Source organism: Pantherophis guttatus, chromosome 4 (genome assembly GCF_059756535.1).
Source record: "Pantherophis guttatus breed Tessera chromosome 4, ASM5975653v1, whole genome shotgun sequence".
In the NCBI taxonomy this organism is placed as follows: domain Eukaryota; kingdom Metazoa; phylum Chordata; class Lepidosauria; order Squamata; family Colubridae; genus Pantherophis; species Pantherophis guttatus.
The window spans coordinates 27,606,032-27,629,561 of NC_142066.1; the positions used below are offsets into that span (position 1 = coordinate 27,606,032).

Genomic DNA, 23,530 nt, shown 5'->3' on the forward strand with positions numbered 1-23,530 from the left:
AAATTCTGCGACTGTGTGAATTTAACATTCTGGACCCAAATTTTTTCCCATGTTTCCAACATCACTGGTTCTGCAAAATTTTGTGCCCACTTAATCATACAATCTTTGACCAATTCAGTTTCTGAATCCCTTTCTAACAAAACATTGTAAAGCCTTTTAATATGCATTGGACCTTTCTCTTTTATATGTCTAACCATTTCTTCCTCATGCAACATAATACCAATTTTTTGGTCCTCTTTCCATCTCAATTGAAGTTGATTATACTGTAATCAAGTTAAATTAATCCCTTCATCCAACAGTGTCTCTAATGTCTTCAGTTGCCATCTGCCCGCATCTGTGAAAAGAACCTCTTTGTATAAAAAACCCCCCGAGTGACATTATATTTGTATTCCACATAATATGACCAAGATCCAGCCATAGCGGTATTTTGTAATCCCATTTGAGTCGGTGCTTCTTCCAAACTCTTATCAAAGAGTCTCTAAGTATATGGCTTGTAAATACTTTATCCACTTTGTTTTCATAAAATAAGTAAGCATGCCATCCAAATTCAAGATCAAAACTTTCTATATTCAATATTCCAGTCTTTTTCCTTCCAAACCAATCGCTTGCTTGAGTCAGAGCTGCTGCTTCATAATATAACTGTAGGTTTGGAAGTTTAAGACCTCCCCTTTCTGGAACATCTTACATAATTTTCAATTTCACTCTCGGTTTTTTCTCGTTCCAGACAAACTTATTCACTCCACTTTGCCATTCTTTCAGTTGTTTATCACTTTTAAGCACCGGAATCATTTGAAACAAAAAAAGAAATCTTGGCAAAATGTTCATCTTAACTGCTGCTATTCTTCCAAGTAAAGACAGCTGCAGTTTTTTCCAAGTCTCCATATCTTTCTGTACATCTCGCCACAACGCCTCATAATTATTTTGAAACAGTTTCATATTTGATTCTGCAACCTGAACTCCTAGATATTTAACCTTTGGTACAATCTCAAAACCTGCCCTCCTTTCAAGTTCGTGTTTTCGATCTTGTGTCATATTTTTAACTATCATCTTAGTTTTTTTCTGGTTCAGTCTAAATCCTGATACCGTTCCATAGTCTTTTATAATGTCTTTCATCTGGATTATTGATTCCATCGGCTGTGTTAGGGTAACAACCAGATCATCTGCAAATGCCCTTATTCTGTAGTCCTCTTGCCTTATCACTATACCTTTCAAGATATTCGAGTCCCGTATTGTATTCAACAAGACTTCTAATGTTAAAATAAATAACAATGGGGATAACGGACAACCTTGTCTTGTTCCTTTTTCAATATTAAAGTCTGTTGTCAAACTTCCATTAATAATAATCTGTGCCTTTTGCTCTTGGTAAATTGCTGAGACCGCCTGTATAAATTGATCCCCAAAGTCCATCTTTCTTAAAGTCTTTAGCTTTGTTTTCTGGATTAATAGAGTGGTTTGCTTTACCCTTCTTCTTCTTGTTCCTGTTCTTTTTTTTTTTTTTTTTTGCACAGGGAAAATGTTCCAGTCTTTAAACTATTGTAAGAAATAAACAACCTTTACATTTATTGGATACTTTCTAAGTAATTGGTTCCATCATCAACTGTTTATCATCAAAGCATCAAAAGAATATTTCCCTTTATTTGTTGTCCATCAAGTTTGTAGTTGCACTTGGCTTTACCATCTAAGTTTCATGGACAATTCATGTCATTTGCTCTTTATACGGGATTCATATAATTCCCTTTCAAACCTGCTTTTGTTAGGGTAGATTGAAAACAAATAGGGTGCTAGAGATCCAGATAAACACACACAACTTCAGAGATATTGTGTATTACACATTGTTGTATCTCTTTTCTATGATAAGAATCAGAGTTTAGATAAATGAAAGTAAGATGAGGAGAATATTAGATTCTCTGTCCAGTGTCAATTACTCCTGTTATGGAGTGGTATATCTCCTGCAGGTTATAATTCATTGGGCAAGAAAAGCAAGTTTCTCCAAAAGAAAACTTTAATTTTTAAGTAAAAGAAACAGTGCTAGTTTTAATGCTACAGTACTTTTTATCCTAACCCTGCCTAGGACTATTCCATCCAGCATAAAATAGTTTCAACTTGCATTTTATCTGCAAATATACTACCGTGTTTCCCTGAAAATAAGACCCTGTTTTATATTTTTTTGAACCCTGAAATAAGTGCTTGGCCTTATTGCCATGCACTCAAAAGCCCGATTGGACTTATTATCAGGGGATGTCTTATTTTGGGGGAAACAGGGTATGTATATTCTTCATTACAGTAGACTCGCTGTCTGCTCTAACACAGATAAAATGCATGGGGCTCCATTCATCTGAAGAGTATTCTGAGGCGATGGTAATACAAGTCTTTGAAGTCTTATATCTCTAACATTTATTGATTCTAGATATATCCCAATTTTCAGCTAAGATTAGCTGCTGAAGCAGTTTTAAAGTTTGCCCAAAGCTACCAAATCATCAAAAAATGTAGCAGTATGAGTTGCTGTCTCTGTCGTTTGGCAAGGCAAGCAAGATACTACTCTAGAGAAGGAAAAGGAAAACTACAGATGGCAATTGTGGTGTTTGAAGCGGAAGTGGGCTGACTGATGGTTTTTTTAAATGCCAACCCACAGAAACAGCTGTTAATTGAGGTTGTCTACAGATTTGAATTTTTTTCTTAAATGTTTGCTTAGGAAGGTGCACAAGGCTGACATTCTGTGTCAGAGGTCTGTGTTTGCATGTGTTTTCTGGATTGTGGCTACCTTATAGTGAGTTAGACCCCTGATCTGATTATACCTGTATTTGTATATCCTTACTGGTCAAAGACTGTCCATGGTCTCAGACAGAAAGCAAAATAAATTAGGGGTAGTACCAACAAGAGTATAACATGGCTGGAATAATTGCTGGAATCAGTTGATGGTGATTTTTTTTTTTATAGCTTGAACAAATTTGGGGGTGATTTGAGTTATAATTTCTGCAGTGGCCAGAAAAAAGCTTATTTACTTATTTGTGGTACTGTTTTTGCTGAAACATTACTATTTCACCCCAAAATCATTACTAATTTCCCTCATTTCATCAAGAAAAGTTATTTATCTTGATGTATTCCCATTACCCATTAATCCACTCACAGCTGCTCACTTTCAAACTGCTGGGTTAGCTGGAGCTGGAGCCTGTGACAGGAGCTCACCTCACTCCAGCAGCAGCAATGGGTCTCAAACATGAGCCTGTTGATCATCAGCCCAGAGTTCTAACCTCATGAGCCACCAAGCTCCTTCAGTACCAGTTCTTGCAGGCAACTTCATAGAGACGTGAAAGGAGTCCCCAACTGGGCATTCCCCAGATAAGGGTGATATCACCGGCAAATGCCGGTTGCCACAGAAACACTTTGGTGCTACCAACAGAGGGAAAAAAATATTCAGAAGTAATTAATTTTAAATGACATATAGATCAAAATTTTAAATAGAAAATAACTGTAAAAGGGGTGAATTACAATATGTTAGAGTCTTTGCTTCATACAAGCATTCAGTCTTCTTGTATGCTGCAGAAATGTAGAGAATTTCAAGAAGAGATTAAAAAACATTTAGGAACCTTTCACCTATTTCTCTTTGCAGCTGTAGCTTTCTTCCCAAAATAGATGGTATTGAATCACAACGTGGAATTTTTTTCACCAGCCAGAAGACCTCAATGGCACAAGTACATGTTAATCCTGGTGGTTGTACCTAAAAAGGTCATTTTTATTGCAGCCTATGTCAAAGGGGACATTTTTGAGCCACACAGGAAAATGATTCTGTGGCTGGACGTTCTTGAATCACTTTGAACATTCTGATGATAGAGATAATTTGAGCATTCAATTTAATTTATCTGGGTTCAGTGTGAGTCTTCATTGAATAATTTTTCTCTAAGCAATCCACCATGCTATGGCCCTGTAAATTACTGTAAATAAGTAATAACAAAATGGCAAAAATTAAACAAATGAATTTGTGTGTCTTGGTGAAGTGTTTTATCACCTATTCTCCAAAATACCTGAGGGCAGAATAAGAAGTAATGTATGGAAACTTATCAAGGAGAGATCCAATCTAGAACCAAGGAGAAATGTCCTGAAAGTGAGAACAATTAATGAGGAGAATGGCTTGGAGCCAGAAATGGCGCGTGCTCCATCACTGAAGATTTTTAAGAAGGGACTGGACAGGCATTTGTCTGGAATGGTATAGGGCCTCCTGTTTGAGCAGGGTTGGATTAGAAGACCTCCAAGGCCCCTTTCTGGCTCTGTTATTCTATATTCTGTAAAACTGAGTGCTCTCCAGAATATTTGCAGTACAGTTCCCTTAAACCCCGCCTGTATGTAGAATAGCGCAAGAGAGATGATAGAAACTATCACCCCCACATAGAGGTTAGAGAAGATTTATAAATGTAATAAAAATAAGAAAAATCCATTGTATTATATTTGCTATTTCTCATTGTCTCTTTAATGTTACTTGCAATGTTTGAGAATTGAAGGAAATTGAGCTATCAGTCTTTGGCCAAACTTAATAATAATAATAATAATAATAATAATAATAATAATAATAATAATAATAATAATAATAATAATAATAATAATAATAATAATTTTATTTCTATACCGCCCTTCTCCCGAAGGACTCAGGGCGGTGTACAGCCAATTTAAAAACACAAGACACAACAATGATTAAAATTAAAATAATTAAATAAATTTGGCCAGATTAAAACCACAAAAATTTAAAATACCCCAATTAAAATTATTATGTTGATAGCCCGGCCTGGCGGAACAACAGGGTCTTCAATGCGCAACGAAACACCCGGAGGTCGGAGATCTTACGTATTTCCGGGGGCAGTTCATTCCACAGGGCTGGGGCTCCCACAGAGAAGGCCCTCCCCCTGGGTGTCGCCAGCCGACATAACTTGGCTGATGGCACCCTGAGGAGACCCTCTCTGTGGGAGCGGACTGGTCGGTGGGAGGCTATTGGTGGCAGAAGACGGCCTTGAAGGTACCCGGGTCCTATGCCATGGAGCGCTTTAAAGGTGGTAACCAACACCTTGAATCGCACCCGGAAGACCACTGGGAGCCAGTGCAGCTCGCACAGGAGGGGTGTCACGCGGGCACAACGGGTTGCGCCCATAACCACCCGCGCGGCCGCATTCTAGACCAGTTGGAGCCTCCGAGTGCTCTTCAAGGGGAGCCCCATGTAGAGAGCATTATAATAGTCCAGGCGGGAGGTGACAAGGGCATGAGTGACCGTGCGCAAGGCGTCCCGGTCCAGAAAGGGCTGCAACTGGCGGATCAGGCGAACCTGATAAAAGGCCCCCCTGGCCACGGCCGTCATGTGCTCTTCTAAAGACAGCCGTGCATCCAGGAGGACACCCAGATTGTGAGCCCTCTCTGTGGGGGGCAAAGATTCACCCCCAATAGTTAGCGATGGCACCTGCTGACTATATCGGGACGCCGGCAGCCACAGCCACTCGGTCTTGGACGGGTTGATCTGAGCCTGTTCCTCCCCATCCAGACCCGCACGGCCTCCAGGCAGCGAGACATCACATCAAGGGCATCGTGAACAGCGCTGAGCAGATATTCCTGTTATCAGTTGTTCCAAGTTATCAAACTTGGGACTGCAATTTCCAAAAGAAAATGCTAACTGAGAATTTTGGGAGAAGCCTAGAGATCTTTAGGTTGGTGGAGAAGCTATTCAATTTTGCTCTTTTCCAAAACTGATGGACGTTGAACTTGTTTTAGATTTTTTTTTCTTTAAAAAAAATATGTCTCAATGTGCTTTAGATAGCTCTGAGCAGGATGGACAATAATATTCTTAAAATGGCCTTGCCGTCTATTTTATACCTTCTTAGCCTTATTAAATTAGAACTTTTCAAACATAGAAATTTAGAAAAGTGTGCCTGAAATCAATGCTTCTATTTATTTGAGCTCAGTGTCTTTGTTGTACACTAGGGCTTTCGGTCACTTTCGCTTCTCTTGAATCATCTTCAGGTTATTGGTTGGTGACTTGAAATTTTAGAGCTGGAAACTGAATTGAACAAAACGGAAAGGGGCAGAAAGAGGAAGAATGAGCCACTGTGACTCATTCCTTAGAAATGTGGGCTTCCTTCCTTTTGAGGTTTAAGAATGTTGAGGCTTAAGTAGGGCAGGGGCTTCCAGGAAGTTAAGGAGAATTTGGGGTCAGATGTTGCCATCTGCACAATTTCCGCTTTCCGTTGCTCTTGCCTCCCTTCTATTCCACCCACCCATATACTCTTGGGAATTTTCGCCTCCTGCCTGAATTGTCCTAGAAGCAATTCTGACAAATTCAGATCCACTGTAATTGCTAAGGTTACTTGACTGGGGGAGGTGGGGGGGGAGATGTTCCGGTCTTCTACATGGGGGTGGGGCAAGGGGGTAAGAGGTGAAATTAGTAAATAATATAAGAAATTCTGTCTGTTTGGGTAAAAGTTCTTTCATCGTGGCTAAAGCATTTTATTCTGGAATGAAGGCTTAAAACTTGTTTTCTCATTTTTGTCTTTCCTCTATATTTTTTTTTTACCCAAACTTTTTTTCCCGGGGCTTCATAAATCTCAGTTGTGGAGATTCCAGTTTAGTTCCTTGCTCAGTTGCAGACTTTAATACAGGTAGCACTGATTTCAGTGACCGAAGTTACAATGGCACTGAAAAAGTGACATGACTGTTTTTCACACTTATGACCAATGCAATATCCCCGAGGTCACGGAATCAAAATTCAGATGCTAATTATGACAGTTGCAATGTCCCTAGGTATTGTGATCTCCTTTTGCAAACCTCTGACAAGCAAAGTCAGCGGGGAAGGCAGATTCTCTTAACAACCATGTCACTAACTTAACAACTGCAGTGATTCACTTAGCAACAGTGGCAGGAAAGGTTGTAAAATGGAGTAAAATTCCCTTAAGAAATGTCTCATTTTACAGCTGCTTTTCCTCATGGAGGCACAGAATCTACCTTACTTATATTTTTACAATGACCTGATGAAGTAGGCTTCAAAACATGTTATAAAAGGCCTAAGATAATTGTACAGGTAGTCCTCAATTTACGACCACAGTTTAGTAACATACTTTTTTTTTTACTCAATTATCGTAAGTCGAGGACTAGCTGTACAATTATCTTAGGCCTTTCATAACACGTTTTGAAGCCTACTTCATGAGGTCATTGCAAAAATATAAGTAAGGTGGATTCTGTGCCTCTGTGAACTGTTTTGAGGAAAAGCAGCTTTAAAATAAATCATGTATGAGGTTTTGGATCTTGATCCTGCAGACAGATGCAAGTAAATGCTGCCAAAATTCAACCTTAACTGAGATGTCTGCTAGTGTTTTGACCAAAGAAACCTGGCTGGAAAAAGGCGACGCTGCATTGGATAAAAAGTAAATGGGGGAAGAAATGGATAGCTTGATTGTATGATTTTTCTCCCTCCGTCCCACCCCTCCCACACCCCAACGTTTCCAAATCTTACATTTCCTGAGAGATATAGAACTAGCCAGTTTCCCTTGAGAAAGCAGCAAATGCAGCATGGCTGGCTGGGGAATTCTGGGAACTGAAGTCCTCAAATCTTTAAAGTTGGCAAGGATGGACAAGTAAGAAGGTATTTGGCAGGGTGGGCTGTGTCCCTATCTCTGCTCATGTCTCAAAATATCTCCTTTGCCAGTTGCCACTGATAAAATACAAGCCAGATCGACTTTTGTTCTGATCCTGAATAAGAAAATCATCTTCTGTTGTTCAGCTGCAACTTTTGTTTCGAAGCTGCTACCTGTAAGCCAGAGAAAACATTGAGTCTTTCAGAATTACAAGCCTTGATCCAATCTGCTTTTAAAGTGGCTAAACAACAGAAATGAAAAATGCAGCATCTAAAGTGCCATGCTGCGCTTTTAATTTTACTTGCTTTTAAAGCTACTCTGATAAAGAGCTATGTATAATTTTTTTTTCCTTTTCTTTCTCCTGGTTATCAATATGACAAATTTTTGAAGCATCTCTGCTTTTTTTCACATCTCTTGATGCGCTTCTTTTGAAGACTTAAACCTGGCTTGGGAGAGAACTTTTGGTTTGACCAAATTCTTAAAGTCCTAAAGTAAGGGCCTTTAATCCAGAATATGGATAATTTTGTGGGACTTGATTTTTGGATTCATGCAAACCAAGAATGGGAACAGGGACGATGTCCTTCATTCCAGGCTCGGTGTTGTGGTGAAGGTGCTTGCCTGGAAACCAGGAGATTGTGAGTTCTAGTTTCACCTAAGGCACAAAACCCAACTGGATGACTTTAGGCCACTATGATATCTGAAGTGAGTGACGGCTCCTCCACATCTTCCTCAGAGGCCTTGAGGGTATATGAGAGCAAGGGTGAATAAAAATCAATGATTAAAAAAAAACAAAATAAAAAAAATTGGATTTTTAAATTTTAAATTGGATCTTTTTGATTTTTATCAAATTTATTCTAATAAAATGGTTTTGGAGTAAAAATTTATCTAAAGGTAGTTTTCTATTTAAGGTACATTAATAATTTAGTTTATTCAGCATGACATGGAGCTTAGTTATATAGCATGAGGCTATATATTCTGCAATATTGGGACTGTTGGTGAGTCAACAGCAGTTCAGAGGAGGAGCTGCTGTGGGACAGAGATGGCAGTTGCTCTTTAATAATTATTATTTAAATCAACTTGATTTAACTCAAATCCACCCTGATGAGAGCATTCCTGGAACATCCGATAGTGCTGACCCTGAACTGCCGGCAGAACATGTCTTGTCTGGGGAGAGCTACCATGCCAATGAAGAAGAGGGGGGGAACTACCAACCTTGGTGGATATTAGAGCACACAGGGCAGAGAGGCGGCGATCTGACAGATTGATGGAGAAAAGGCCCCGCCCCTCTTCATGGGCTGCACACAGGAGGAGCTATTTAGCACGGAAGGCAGAGGGAGGCATTGCTAGAAGCAACCTGTGTTGATCGTGGCTAGATGGTTGTTTGTGTCTCCGGAACTCTTCATCTAGTGTATTTAATTCAGTTGCGGAGCACATTTATATTTGTGTTTGGAACAGCCGGTTATCTGTCGAGTGGACTAATTGACCATTGCCTGGAAGGTTAGCCTGGAGCTCGTTCGTGGCTGGCTTTGCTGAAAACGGGTCCCTGAACTCCTGGACAATTCCTATGACTTCTCCTTGAAAGCCCTGAAACCAGACCACCGGACTTGTTGACAAACCTCAGTGGAGGCCCCAGACCTCAGAGGGGATTTGGGCTGTTTATTTTTGGTACCTACCCAAGCAAAGCCTTTATTTCCAAGTCTTTTTTAAGTTTGGCTGTAAGTTAGTTTTGCTTTTGGTTATCTACTTGGTCGCGAGCCAATTACTGTGCTAAGCTTACAGCTGGAGGTTAACTAAAAACCTGAAATAGAACTGTTGGGGGAATAGACTGAATAAAGCTCTCTACACCAACCCTGACGTGTGGGTGATTGGGGGGCAGCACAGCCACTCACTCTCTCTCAGTCCAGCCTACTTCACAGAGTTGTTGGGGGGGGGAGGCGAAGAGGGAGGGAGGACTATTATGCATGTTCACTGCCTTGAGTTACTTATATAGTAATTAAAATGGGATAGCAATTTAAATAAATCAGTGTTAAAAGTTTTTCTCTCTTTCTTTTTCAGCCGTATCTCGGAATGGCTGCGACGCCCAGATGGGTGCTCATAGAGTGCATGACCAGCTAGGGACTTTAGGCAAGTGGCACAGGAGCAAAAGTTGTAGCCGGCCTCTTGTGAAGCAAACTAGGTTCCATTCAGACTGGATATGCAGGATTCACTGTCTTAAGCAATTGGTCAAAAAACTTCATTTGCTTTAACCCGGAGAGCCCTTTTGGCTACCATTAGCCTGGCTTATTTCGAAGCCATCCACAGGAAGTTTGGAGCACAGTACAAATTGGCTCTCCCCCATCCTTCACTCCCCTAATATCACCATGTCGACGTCTTCACTGCGCCGCCAGATGAAGAATATTGTACATAATTACTCTGAAGCCGAAATCAAGGTTCGTGAGGCTACATCAAATGACCCTTGGGGCCCATCTAGTTCTCTCATGTCTGAAATTGCCGATCTCACCTACAATGTGGTAGCCTTCTCAGAAATCATGAGCATGATCTGGAAACGTCTCAACGATCATGGGAAAAATTGGCGTCATGTCTACAAGGTAAGCATGCACCGTCTCTTGTTCTTGGAAATATATACCGTATTTTTCAGAGTATAAGACTCACCTGAATATAAGAGGCACCTACCTTTTTTGGTGAGGAAAAGAAGCAAAAGAAATCTCCCTCTGCCTCTGAGCAATTTTGCCTCATTGCAGCAAACAGCAAACAGCCTGCTTTATTTTCGTTTTCGTTTTCAGCTTAGCTTGATTAGCACAAGGAAAAAAAAAAATCTGCTCCAGCAATTTACCTCTTTGCAGCAAGCAGCACCCCACGCAAAACAGCTGAGAGCAAATCAGCTGAGAGTCGGGAGGCGATCCAATCAACTTGTGCTAATTAAGCTGTTCTGAAGCTGAAAGGAGTTGTTTTTTCTTGCTGTTTGCTTGCAAGGAGGTAACTGCTGCGAGGCAGAGGCCAAAGGGTGGGGGCCAGTGGGTAGGCGGGGCTACATTCAGTGTATAAGACACACCTAAATTTTTACCCCCTTTTAGGGGGAAAAAAGGTGCATCTTATACTACGAAAAATACGGTACATCTCTGCTAATGGTGCCATTATCATCCTGTTTTGCTTTTCCATAGCTATTCACTGTTAAATCTGTTTCATTCCATTCCCACCCTGTTCCACAGAGGCCTCATTAAGAAAGTAGAAAAGTTATTCATATGTATTATGATGTGTATTTTATCACAGAATGCATGCTTCTTTGAACACACGCAACACAGTATTCAGAAGAATGGATATGTGCGTTGCCACCTGCATGCTTTATCCAAAAAGTCCAAATATGTTAATTCATTCCCAAATGCAGATTAATTCTCAAGCATGCGAATGGAAGGGCTGTTGGTCAGTGGTAGAGAAACAACTTCTCATCCACCTGATCCCAAATTCAGGCCATGACATCTTCAGGAAAGACTGGAAAGGTCTGAAACCCTAGAAAGCTTCTGAACTAGGGCTGGATGCCTTTTGGTAGCCCGGGGCTGAGAGGCGGTGAAGCTTTAAAATGAAGGGATTCCATCATGCAGGTAGTCCTCAACTTATGATCGCAATTAAGCATGGATTTGATGGTTGCAACTCATGCCTATCATTTAAATGGGTCATCATATGACTACACTTGATTTTACAACCTTTTTTTGTGCCGGTCATTAAGCGAACCCGTTGTTCAAGCGGCCATTTTTGCCGGAAACCAGTTGTGATCACGGGACATTGCAAGTTGCTAAATGTGGGCTGGTTACCAATGCAATCATGGGACTAGGAAGGGCTCTTGACCATTGGAACTTTGCATTTGGGTCATAAGTATCTTTGGGGGGGTGGTCCTGTCCTAACATTGAATGGTTGCTAAGTGACTGCCTGAGGGCTACCTGAGGACTGAATTTGGAGAGAGGTTTTTTTGGGGGGGGGGGGTGTTCTTTGATTTTTAATTATTTATTTATTTAAATATATGCAGCACATTTGGTTAGCAAGGCCAAGTAAAAAATATTGCCGAGTAAAGCTTTGTGAGCTATTTTCAGTCAAAGTTGAATGTCTTATGCTAAGTGGAGCATACCATGATTTTCATTAGTTGGGGATAGGCAACCATTTAACCCCTAGATCCGTGATGGCAAACCTATGGCACATGTGCCACAGATGGCACATGGAGCCATATTGGTGGGCACGCAAGCATTGCCCTATCTCAGCTGCAACATGCATGTGAGCCCCGGCCAGCTGATTTTCAGGCCTTCCGGGCCCACCAGAGGTTGGGAAACAGGCTGTTTCTGGCCTCTGGGGGGCCTCTGGGGGGGTGGGGAAGGCCGTTTTCGCCTTCCCCAGGCTCCTAGAAAGCCTCTGGAGCCTGGGGAGAGCGAAAAACGGGCCTACTGGGCCCATCGTGTCATCATGTGCCAAAAGTGGGGGTCGCGCGGGGGGGGTCACATGCACATGCGTGGGGGTGCCATTTATGGGTATGAGCACGTGCATGTATGACACCCCCCCCCAACGCTCCTACACTTTTGGCACGTGATGGCAAAAAGGTTAGCCATCACTGCCCTAGATGTTGATGGATTCTAAATAGCAGTGACCATGATGGGAAATGTAGTATTGAAGAATGCTGTTTTGTACAAAGAATGGGGAAGCTGGTGATTTGAGCTACAATTTTCTGAAACATTAGCCATCATGGGTAAAATAATGGGAGAAGTAGACCTGCAACATTTAGAGGTGTACAGCTTGCCCAGATGCTTCATATTTCCCCCTTCGTTCCCTGCTACTTGAATTGTGGGCGACCTTGCTGTTTACAGATATATTATAGAGAAAGCGGTGGTTATTGACAACAAATCAAAGAATTGCAATTAGCTTTCTGATATTTGTTGGATCTGCTTCCCATCTGGATGCATCATTTGTTTATTATTCCTCTGTAAGTCCATGTTTTCTAAAATGCAGTGCAGGTATCTTCCAGAAATATGGAAAGGATGCTGAGTCTGTGCTTATCTCAGTCTGCCTTTTTATCACGACAATCCTTACCATATGCTGTTTTGGTTCCCTAAAGTCATTTTTTCCACAAACAATGATGTCAGTATGATGGCCTTTTGATCACTGGATCACTGTTTTTTATCACCTACAGTAATTACCATGTGGAGTAGGAATGGCTGAAAAAGAAAAAGCAACCAGTTCAAGGTTACTAATGAAATTCATCCTGGCCTGGCCCCACATTTTTACCATTGAATCATTAATTCACATAAATACTGGCAACCCTTCCCCTTTTCTTTGATAGAGAACCTGCAGATTCGCATCCAGTTCAACCTGGGCCTCTGCTCCAAAAATATAAAGCTACCCAAGACATTTAGATGGTGAATTCCACCTATTAACTATCTCCTGTATGAAAAGTTATTTTCTTGACTTGAACCTTGGCATTCCCATAATTCTGCTTCCCAGGGCCAAAATTTCTCAGATTCTCATTTTCACCTTTTATCTTCTAAGCATGTCATGAGTTCTTTTCTTCTTACATCTCTTCCAGGCAATGACACTTATGGAATACCTAATAAAGACAGGTTCAGAGCGGGTCGCACAGCAGTGTAAAGAAAACATTTACGCCATCCAAACATTAAAGGATTTTCAGTACGTTGACCGGGATGGCAAAGATCAAGGGGTCAACGTGCGGGAGAAGGCCAAGCAGCTGGTGGCCCTCCTTAAAGACGATGACCGTCTCAAAGAAGAGAGGGTCCACGCCCTCAAAACTAAGGAGAAGCTGGCCCAGACTGCAACCGGTAAGTGCTTTGGGCCTTGATGTAGTTGACATTGTCCTCTGTGTTATCCAAATCTACACCTCTCATCTCCAGGTGATTCTTCTTTGGTATAATAAGATTCTTTGGACTATGTGTTTTAGCCTATGTATTACATAAGGTAGAACCACATTCCTTTGGATGATGGGAAGAATAATGATTAAATAGCAAAGCTGTCAATCAAACATTGGACATGAGAAAGGAGAGAGATTTTTCTTTGAGTTCACCATATTTAATTTTTATGTGCTGCAATCATCTTTAACTCTTTGGGTAGAAGTGATAACACAGGTATTCCTTGTTTAATATTACCTTGTACAGGTTTTCCTTAACTTATAACTATAATTGAGCCCAGAATTATGGTCATAAGTCATGCTGATCATCATTTGACCGACCCAATTTTATGACACTTTTTGCGGCAGTTGTTAAGCAGATCACCATGTTAGTTAAGCAAATCATGAAGAGAATGCTATAGTCAGTAAACAAACCCCTTGTCTGCAATGAGTGTTTTTTTGCTTGAGACTGGAAGTAAGGCACTCATTGTAAATTGTGGTCATGTGACTGCAGGATGCTACAAATGGCTATAAAAGCAGGCCAGTTGTCTAGCACCCCAAATGTGGTCACGTGACCATGGGGGGGATGGCCATCAGAACTTCAAATCCAGGTCATAAGTCCCATTTTGGGATCCGTTGTAACTCCAAACAGTCGCTAAACGAGTGTTTGTAAGTCAACTTCTATCTCTACTGTAATCATTCACAGTTAGGACAACAATGAAAAAGTAATTTTGTGATCAATCCTCACATTTACAACCTTTGCAGGTCTCTAAGCAAAGGAAAGCTGAGATAAGATTGTAAGCACACTCATAGTTTCACTTAGCAATCACTTCACTTAATGACTCAGTTGCTGGTCCCAGTTGTAATGGCTAAACAAGGATTACCTCTATAGTGGCTTGAAGGCCAGAGCCATCACCCAGAGCATTCTTAATTTCATTAAATTTCATTAATTTCTCACTGTATACGGAAAAACAGTGATACCTCTGTGTGTGTATGGTGTAAATACTGTCATATTTATCTCGGAGAAAAAGCATTAGAATACAAATTGGGGACCAAATGAGGGTTACATTTTCTGCATCAGCAAAAAACATGTCCTGACACCATCTGCAACCCCATTCCCATACAGCAGCCTTTCCCACTTCTGGTTTCCTCTGGTTCTAACATGATTGTCAAGCACAAGAGTGAAGGCAGTGGAAATAAATACATATATATGGCATGCTAATACTCTCTACAAGAATCTGAACGACTAATGGTCAGAGCAAATTGACGGTAGGTAAGAGTTAATGGCATTCAAAGTGGGCTGGACTTAAATCTCTTGGTGCGAAGGGACTCGAGAGTGATGACTGCTTGACTCTTCCTTCAAGCTCAGCCTAGTCATCTACCGTGATAGACCCATAACTTCCAGAATTCCCTTATTGTTTTAAGAGCTAGGTTCCAAATGCATTTGGGAAGTTCCTGATAAAGTGAGGCGCTGGAATTTGTTTGTAGAAGCTGGATTACTTTGGCTGTTTAGGTTCAGTTATGAGGATGTTTGAAAAATCTGAACCTGCTATATGTCTCCAGTGCAACTTTGCCTTTTCTAGTTGGAGACAGCAAGGAGGACAGTGTGAAGTCATTCATAGGAAAACATTGGTGTCTTGTCTTAATCGTGTTCATGTTTCTGAAGTTATACCTACAGAGAAAGGCGTGCCCCTGATATAACTCTCACCAATTTGGCATGTTGCCAGGTTCTGAGATTGAGTTACAGGCCTTCTTGATCTACTGGTGCCCTTTCTCCATGTCGATAACCTCTGGATGAAATTCCACCACATTTGTTTGCACAACATCTGGTAGGGCAGGTTCAGATTTTATTTTTTTTTAAAGTGCAGCATTCGCTTCCTGTTGTAACCATTTCAGCACAAATACAGGGAACTGGGGAATTGTTAGAGAGAATTCAGTAGAAAAAGGAAGGAGGGAATATCCATAGCCTAACCCCCCAACCCCCACCCCCAAATGGAGCTGCAGATAGACTTTTAACCATATTTGGCCAGAGGAAAATCCCAAGCAGTGGCCTGTAGTTAAATTCAACTCCCAACCTCATGATATGTGTAGTGTTAACACTCCTATACCCTTTGATTGAAGTACAATAGATAAAGTAAGATAAAAAAGTTGCCTTCAGTACTAATTCCTAAAATCTATGAACAATAAAACTATAATGTTACATAAGAGAGATATGAAAGAGCAAGTCCTATTGAGTTCTTCAGAAGTGCTCCCCTCATAAATTAAGTTTCTTGGGTGTGTTTGTGGAAGTAGGAAAAACCAAAGTCCATACCAACTTTTTGGGCAATGGGGAAAATGGTGCTTAAAATAGCAAAACTGTCAGTCATACATCAGGTTATCAGGAAAGAGAGAAATTTTCCCTTGAGTTGACCGTATTTAATTTGTCTTGTGTATTTTGGTCTCTAAATTCTGTAGTCCCCTTTAATTCTTTGGGTAGCAATGGGACTATAGTGGGCTAAAGCCACAGCCATTCCTGAAGCAATCTTAATTTCATGTAACATCTTTGTTTCTCATTTTATATGGAAAAACAATAATGTTATATCATCACTCTGTATGTGATATAAATATTGTCATTTTATGTTTAATTTGGAGAAGATAAAAGAATTTGAATAGTAATCAGTGTATATCAGGGTTTGGCTCTCCGTCTCTGGAGCCCTAACAGGAGAAGGTAGAAAATATTTCAAAAGTAATTTTATTTAAAATAAATCCATTTGGATGACCTCAGTTTCTCAGTTGAGTGTATAGATGCTAAGCCAAGGAATCTCATATTCTGGGTCAAGTTTATTTTTCTTCTTACTTCCATTTCTTATTAGAGATGGGTTCTAATGTGTCAGATGAGAGTGAGACCACACATGAAGGTCCAATTAAACTGATTTACTGCTAAAAAGCCTTTGCATAGGAATCTTCTCAACTAATGGTTAGCACTTCTTTGGAATTGAAAAAAAAGTCAGTGGAATTCAAGGGAGGTTGGATTTAGCTTGCTTGTGGCTACTTAGGAAACCTAGGTTAATTCCTCTTTTAACTCCGCCCTCAGGTTCTATCTTTCCTTCTCCTACACTGTGAATGGCAATAATACTGTATTCTTTCGTTATAGAATACTATTTTGAAATTATATTTGATTATTTTTTTTTTGCAAAAATAAATAAATTTGTCTGTTAAAAATAACTTGTTTTATCAAAAATATCAATACGGTTTTGTAATTTGATTTACAAAATTTAGAATTGAAATTTCTAATACAAAATGGAGAAATTCTCATTTTGGCAGTGCATAACAATGAATTGTTGATCATTGGCAAATAATTACAAGGTATTGAGAATCCACTGACTACCATAGTGAATTTCCACATTTTTGGAAATACTTCTCTTCATCTCTGATGGCTTGACCTGTAGTTATGTGATAGTGAAGTTCAGCATTTTTTTTAGACTCCTGTCTTTCAAAATGGAAAAGGTTTTATTAGCTAGTAAGTAAAGTGTTAATACGTTAGCTTGAATCAAGAAAGTATGGTGAAAGTTAGATATCTTTTGTTTCCACACAACTCACTGTGGTTTTTTTCAAGAATACTGCTGGGAATGTGGAGCCAACAAAATCATCTGGAAAAAAATTGTGCAAAGATTCTGTAACTACTTTCATTTGTTATTCAATTTAAAATATAATTATTAAAAGTAGGTGATTGGTATTATTTTAAAAAAACCACCAAATTATTTACTTCAGGAAATGCATTTTATTTCTTTATTTTTTAATTTTAGAAATGGATTGTATAACGCTGCCCAACTCTATAAGCATTCTGGGTAGCATACAGTAAAAACAGTCGGACAAATCAGATAAACAATAGGAACAAAATCCTCACACAAAGCCCTGAAGAAAAGCAGTGATTAAAAGACAATCAAATGTGAGGCCTACTCTAATGTGGGGCCTGGAGAAAGAGCCAGGATCTCAGAACTTTTTGAAACATGGCCAGTTTTTTGGGGGGAGGAGGGGTCAGACCTAACTCGTTAAAAGTAACTGATTTATTATTTCAAAGGATCACACTATGGCAAAGTTTGAGATTCTCTTGATTGCTAAGTCCTAAAGTTTGTTTGCTTTTAGCTTGGTGAGTTGTTAGACCCCAAACATTCTGGCTTATAAAACTATAGTTTTTGGCATAACAATATATGTGAATTAAGTCAGGATAAATGTCTATGGAGATTCTCAGTCATCCAGGTCACGGTTGTCCCAAAGGTACTTTTTCAAGAAGGAACTGGACTTTCTGGTTTTTCTTTGAAGACGTTTCATGGATGAGCTTCTTGGATGAGAAGAAGCTTCTTCAGCTCTGATTGGATGGTGGGGAATGGAAGGATTTATACTGTCTGCAAGGAGTATAAATCCTTCCATTCCCCACCATCCAGTCAGAGCTGAAGAAGCATTTTGGATGAGAAGTGAAACGGCTTCAAAGAAAAACCAGAAAGCCCAGTTGCCTCTTGAAAAAGCACCTTTGGGATAGGTCAGGGTAAATAACAGCCTGTTAATATACCATATTTACTACCACCTTTTGCTCATCCATGTAGGATGTGGCCCCTGGTCACGAAAAGCTGTTTAATTTGAGATTTGGACAAAGTACCTTGGATAAGAGCAATGTAACTTGGATGAGTTAGTGTAATACACTAATAGTGTATTACAGAAGTAGGAGGCAGATAGGAGTTCTAATTTTTTTTATTGGAAGGTACTGAGATAATTAAAACTATTTTGCATTTGACCTTCCTCAGTTCCATTCCTGATTAAGATCTTATTGATAGCTCTCTGTTCTGTGTTTGGTTCATAATGTAAGCTGGGCTTTTAGCCAATTTTGCAAAAAATGTGTCTGGATTTGTGGAGAATCAATTTAATAACGTGGCTTATCTTTCTTTGGCCTTGCACTATGGAACTACATTCACTGCTTTAAAGTTAATTAGACTAGTCAGGTACAGGTAGTCCTTGACTTACAACAGTTCATTTAGTGACCGTTTCAAATTACAATGGCACTGAAAAAAGTGACTTATGACCGTTTTTCACACCTACGACCATTGCAGCATCCCCGTGATCAAAATTCAGACTCTTGGCAAGTGATTCATATTTACGACGGTTGCCACGTCCTGGGGTCATGAGATCATCTTTTGCGACCTTCTGATAAGCAAAGTCAATGGGGAAGCCGGATTCACTTAACAGCCGTGAATAACTAACTTAACACCTGTATGATTCACTTAACAATTGTGGCAAGAAAGGACATTAAAAAGTGGGGTAAAACTCACTTAAAGACTACCTTGCCTAACAACATAAATTTGAGGCTGAATTGTGGTGGTAAATCAAGGACTACCTGTAATTTCAGGAGAGGAAATACATATATATATATATATATATATATATATACAAGTTCCAGCTTTTCGGTTCTATTACATCTTTCCCTATTTTTTATTAAAATAAAATAATTGTAGAACCCACTGGCTTTCTGTGTATAAGCTAGAGTTAATTAGTGGACGTTTTCATGCTGTTGATCAGCACTGTGCCTTTGAAATAGTGCTTTAAAATGCAATAAAGAGCAGTTTAGAAATAATCACCTCATTTCCTTTTGAAGGAACCCATCTGGGAGACATGCCAACTGTGTTCTCAATGTGCCATGTACATTTTGTCAAATCACATCACTTGGTTTAAGAACACCAAATTTCTGGCTGGCAAAATCATTTCCATCAGGCAAATAATCTTCTGACTACATATAATTTGAACGTTTGAGTTCTCTCATTCACCTTGAGGCCCTTCAGGCAGTTATTCATGTCCTGGGCACCTTATGATTGGATTATCGCAATGTGTTCTAGTCCTTGACATATAACTGCAGTTGAGCCCAGGATTACAGTTTTACGTCATTGCGGTTGTATGTTAAGGTACTCGCATGACCAAAATACTTTGTTGACCTTTTCCATGAGGGCCTTTCAACAAACCCATTCATTGGGCTTGGTATTGTTTGCCCAAACCGGCAAAAAAACACTGCAAACTGTAGTCACATGATTGTGGGATGCCGCATCCAATCGTAAAGCTGACCTGCCCTGGTCATGTGACTGCAGAGGGAGGTGGCGGCACAATAATTTATGACGGCTGGGGGATGTTTTATGGGCTATAAAGCACCTGTTCTATGACCGTTGTAACTTTGAACAGTTGTAAAATGAGGACTATCTGTACACGGGGCTGCCCTTGAAGGCCATCTGGAATCTACCCCAGTTGGTTTCCAAGCGCAATTCAAGGTATTGGGTACTAACAACCTCCCTCTGCAGTCCAATAACAGGGGTCTCCAATCTTGGCAACTTTAAGACTTGTGGACTTCAACTCCCAAAATTCCTCAGCCAGCAAAGCTGGCTGAGGAATTCTGGGAGTTGAAGTCCACAAGTCTTAAAGCAAAGCTGGCTGAGGAATTCTGGGAGTTGAAGTCCACAAGTCTTAAAGCAAAGCTGGCTGAGGAATTCTGGGAGTTGAAGTCCACAAGTCTTAAAGCAAAGCTGGCTGAGGAATTCTGGGAGTTGAAGTCCACAAGTCTTAAAGCAAAGCTGGCTGAGGAATTCTGGGAGTTGAAGTCCACAAGTCTTAAAGCAAAGCTGGCTGAGGAATTCTGGGAGTTGAATTCCAAACGTCTTAAAACAAAGCTGGCTGAAGAATTCTGGGAGTTGAAATCCACAAGTCTTAAAGCAAAGCTGGCTGAGGAATTCTGGGAGTTGAAGTCCACAAGTCTTAAAGCAAAGCTGGCTGAGGAATTCTGGGAGTTGAAGTCCACAAGTCTTAAAGCAAAGCTGGCTGAGGAATTCTGGGAGTTGAAGTCCACAAGTCTTAAAGCAAAGCTGGCTGAGGAATTCTGGGAGTTGAATTCCAAACGTCTTAAAACAAAGCTGGCTGAGGAATTCTGGGAGTTGAAGTCCACAAGTCTTAAAGCAAAGCTGGCTGAGGAATTCTGGGAGTTGAAGTCCACAAGTCTTAAAGCAAAGCTGGCTGAGGAATTCTGGGAGTTGAATTCCAAACGTCTTAAAACAAAGCTGGCTGAGGAATTCTGGGAGTTGAAGTCCACAAGTCTTAAAGCAAAGCTGGCTGAGGAATTCTGGGAATTGAATTCCAAACATCTTAAAACAAAGCTGGCTGAGGAATTCTGGGAGTTGAAGTCCACAAGTCTTAGCAACCTTAGTTGCTAAGGTTGGAGACTCCTGACCTATAAAGTCCTGTTATCTCACAGGGCCTGGATATCTGAATGGCCGCTTGTTTCCAATCGTTTCTGTTCACAAAATACATTCTGAAAGAGTGGGTGCGCTCCAGGTTCCTTCCATTAAATATTGTCCTCTTGTGAGACAAAGAAAATATGCTTTCTCCTCTTATGGAACAGCATCCCGCCAGAGATAAGGATGGCGCCCTCTCTCCTGAGGTTCCAGAAAGTTCCAAAAATCTGGCTTTGGTTCCAAGACTGTGGTTGATATATCATTACTTGTCCCGGCCTTGTTTGGTTTGTGTTGTAAGATTATTTTAGTCTGGACTGTCCATTTAGTTTAATGTTTTTATGGGGTTTTTTAATAGTAGCGAAACTAAATGAAAAAAAAATCTTTGCCCTACTTCGTCATTCCAGAAAGTCCCAGATAGATAATCCAGAAAATATGACTGTTTATACTGAACAAAAATGTGAACCAGAGTCTTTAAGTCTGTCCAGTACTCTCTAGGGACAGGCAGCTTCAAGCATTTTCACTGGATCCAAATGGAATTCAAAACTTGGGAAACTGAGACATGTTGTACAACACATACTGGGATTTGCTTAGTCTTGAAGTGTGGTCAGGCTTTTAGCTATTGTCACAATTATTTTTTACTCCTTCGGTTGTTTTGATTAGTGTTTATCAATTTTAGGTGATTTTTTTTGGCCTTTGGATCATCCTGCTAACCTGTACTTGAGGCTCTGCAGCTGTAGGAGGAATGTAATGAACAAATTATAAATGAAAATGTGGTACTTCATGAAAGTTACTGCAATAGTACTTAGACTTATATACTGCTTCACAGTGCTTTACAGCCCTTTCTAAACGGTTTACAGAATCAGCATATTGCCCCCAACAAACTGCCTCCTCATTTTACTGACCTTGGAAGGATGGAAGGCTGACTCAACCTTGAGCCGATCAGGATCGAACCCTTGGCAGTTGGCAGAATTAGCCTGCAATACAGCATTCTAACCACTGCACCACCATGCCTGTACATCAGTGAACATAGATTTACCGTAAAATTGATCAAGTTCTGTCATAACGGCAATCACAAATAAGGCTGTGTATTATTTGCAGTTGTTCTGGAGAAATATCTGTCATCTCCTTTCTGTCTATCTGCAACATCACCCTACAGATTGCTTTGGTCCTTCAACTAAGGTTGGAAAGATCTTCATTCTGGATCAACTATCTCCTGTTCTGTTCTCCTTTTTCAGCTTCTTCTGCTTCATCATCTTTGGCAAATGCCCCAGTAGAAGCAGAGCAAGCATGGCCCCAGAGCAGCGGGGAAGAAGAGCTGCAGCTGCAGCTGGCATTGGCCATGAGTAAAGAGGAAGCGGAGCAGGTAAGCGCCAAGGTAAATCTGTCACTGGAGGCTCTTTGGTTGCATGGAGGTGGGGCAAAGAATGGGCGAATGATCATTGTCTGATGGGATATAAAAAACTGTATATTTCAAAGGAGGGGCTGTTATTTGGTGTGCAGGTTCTCGTTTGAATCTATTGAAGCTTAAGAACAGTCATGTGGAAGAATATAAAACTTTATGAGATCAGGAATACGATTTTGATAGGACCATTCTCCTATTCCTTTGTAGGAAAAACATCTCCAGAAGTTTCCTCTCCCCACCTCGACGTCTATAGCTGGTTGAAAAATTGAGCAGCTGCTACAACTGTAGAGTTGCATAGGTTATACTAGCTCGATATTCTCAACTTCATCACATTTAAGATCTGTGGATTTCCACTCCCAGAATTCCACAGCCAGAATGTTGGCTGGGGGATTCTGGGAGTTGAAGACCACACACTTAAAGTTGCTGAGGTTGAGAAACACAGCTATAGGCCATGAAGAGAATCAGAAATACAGTCTGCAGGCTTTTAAATTTTGTTCCCTTATTTATTTTCCACACTTGGGAGTGATGTTGTGGACTTTGCATTAGATCTAATCCCAAAACATAGCCTGATCCTACTTCCTTTTGTAATTGTTACCACACCTGGATAACATCAGACGCTCTAAGAAGGCTCCCCTTGTGTGTAGGACAGTTAGGCAAGCTAAGATAGCAGCCAATCATTCGTCTCAGGCTCTGTGCTGAGACTTCATAGCCTCTTAAGGTCTGGTACCTGAAGGATTGCCTTTCTTAACCTCTCTGTTTAGGCAGAAGTTCCTAATCCCCATACGACGACCCAGTACTGGGCTCCGGCTCGTTCGGAACCAGGCCACGCAAGCGGCAGGCAAGCACATGTGTGAAGGCCCATTTGCGCAAGGGCCTGCCGCTGACAGAAATGGAGCTTCACCTGGATAAATGGAGCTGTCTGCCCAAGCATATGTGCCTGCCACTCACACGGGACCATTCCCTGTCTGCTCCCCCTGTCAGTCTGCAAAGCCGGAAAGGTTGGGGACCACTGGGCTTAGCGCACCTGAGATCATTTTCAAAGCTCCCCCCCCCCCAATGTTTCTCTGTATCCCCTCCATCTTTGATGAGAAAAAAGTTTTATGAATGGTAAACCCCATTTACTCAATGATTCACCTCCTTTTGATGGTTGTTCAGTGCCCCCAAAAAAGTACAGGTATTCTTTTTGTTACAGCAGTAATTGGGATGTAAATTTCTGTCACTAAGTTTAGTTCAATTTAGTTTAGCTTTATTGATTAGCCTATAGGCCATATAAGGTGCAAACACGTATCACCATTAAAATCTTATACGAACAGTTTAAAATAAAAGTAGGGTAAAATACAATAGTTATAGGATTAGATACAATATAATTTGATACATAAATATATAAAATGGAGTAAAATGACAT

At 40.5% G+C, this 23,530-nt stretch overlaps 1 protein-coding gene across 7 annotated transcripts in view; it reads left to right on the top strand.

The window, feature by feature from the left end:
- The first annotated feature begins 9,911 nt into the window (after nt 1-9,911).
- The window catches only part of EPN1 (epsin 1), a 30,122-nt gene continuing 16,503 nt past the window's right edge, over nt 9,912-23,530 (top strand). For 4 of the 7 annotated variants that reach the window (XM_087891823.1, XM_087891827.1, XM_087891825.1 and 1 more), the window contains exons 1-3: nt 9,912-10,192; nt 13,168-13,417; nt 21,959-22,098. In XM_087891823.1, the coding sequence (XP_087747949.1) occupies nt 9,965-10,192; nt 13,168-13,417; nt 21,959-22,098 (618 nt within the window). In that variant the 5' untranslated portion in view covers nt 9,912-9,964. The remainder of the gene's footprint in view (nt 10,193-13,167; nt 13,418-21,958; nt 22,099-23,530) is intronic. The other 3 variants (XM_087891824.1, XM_087891828.1, XM_087891826.1) reach the window with 1 other exon arrangement.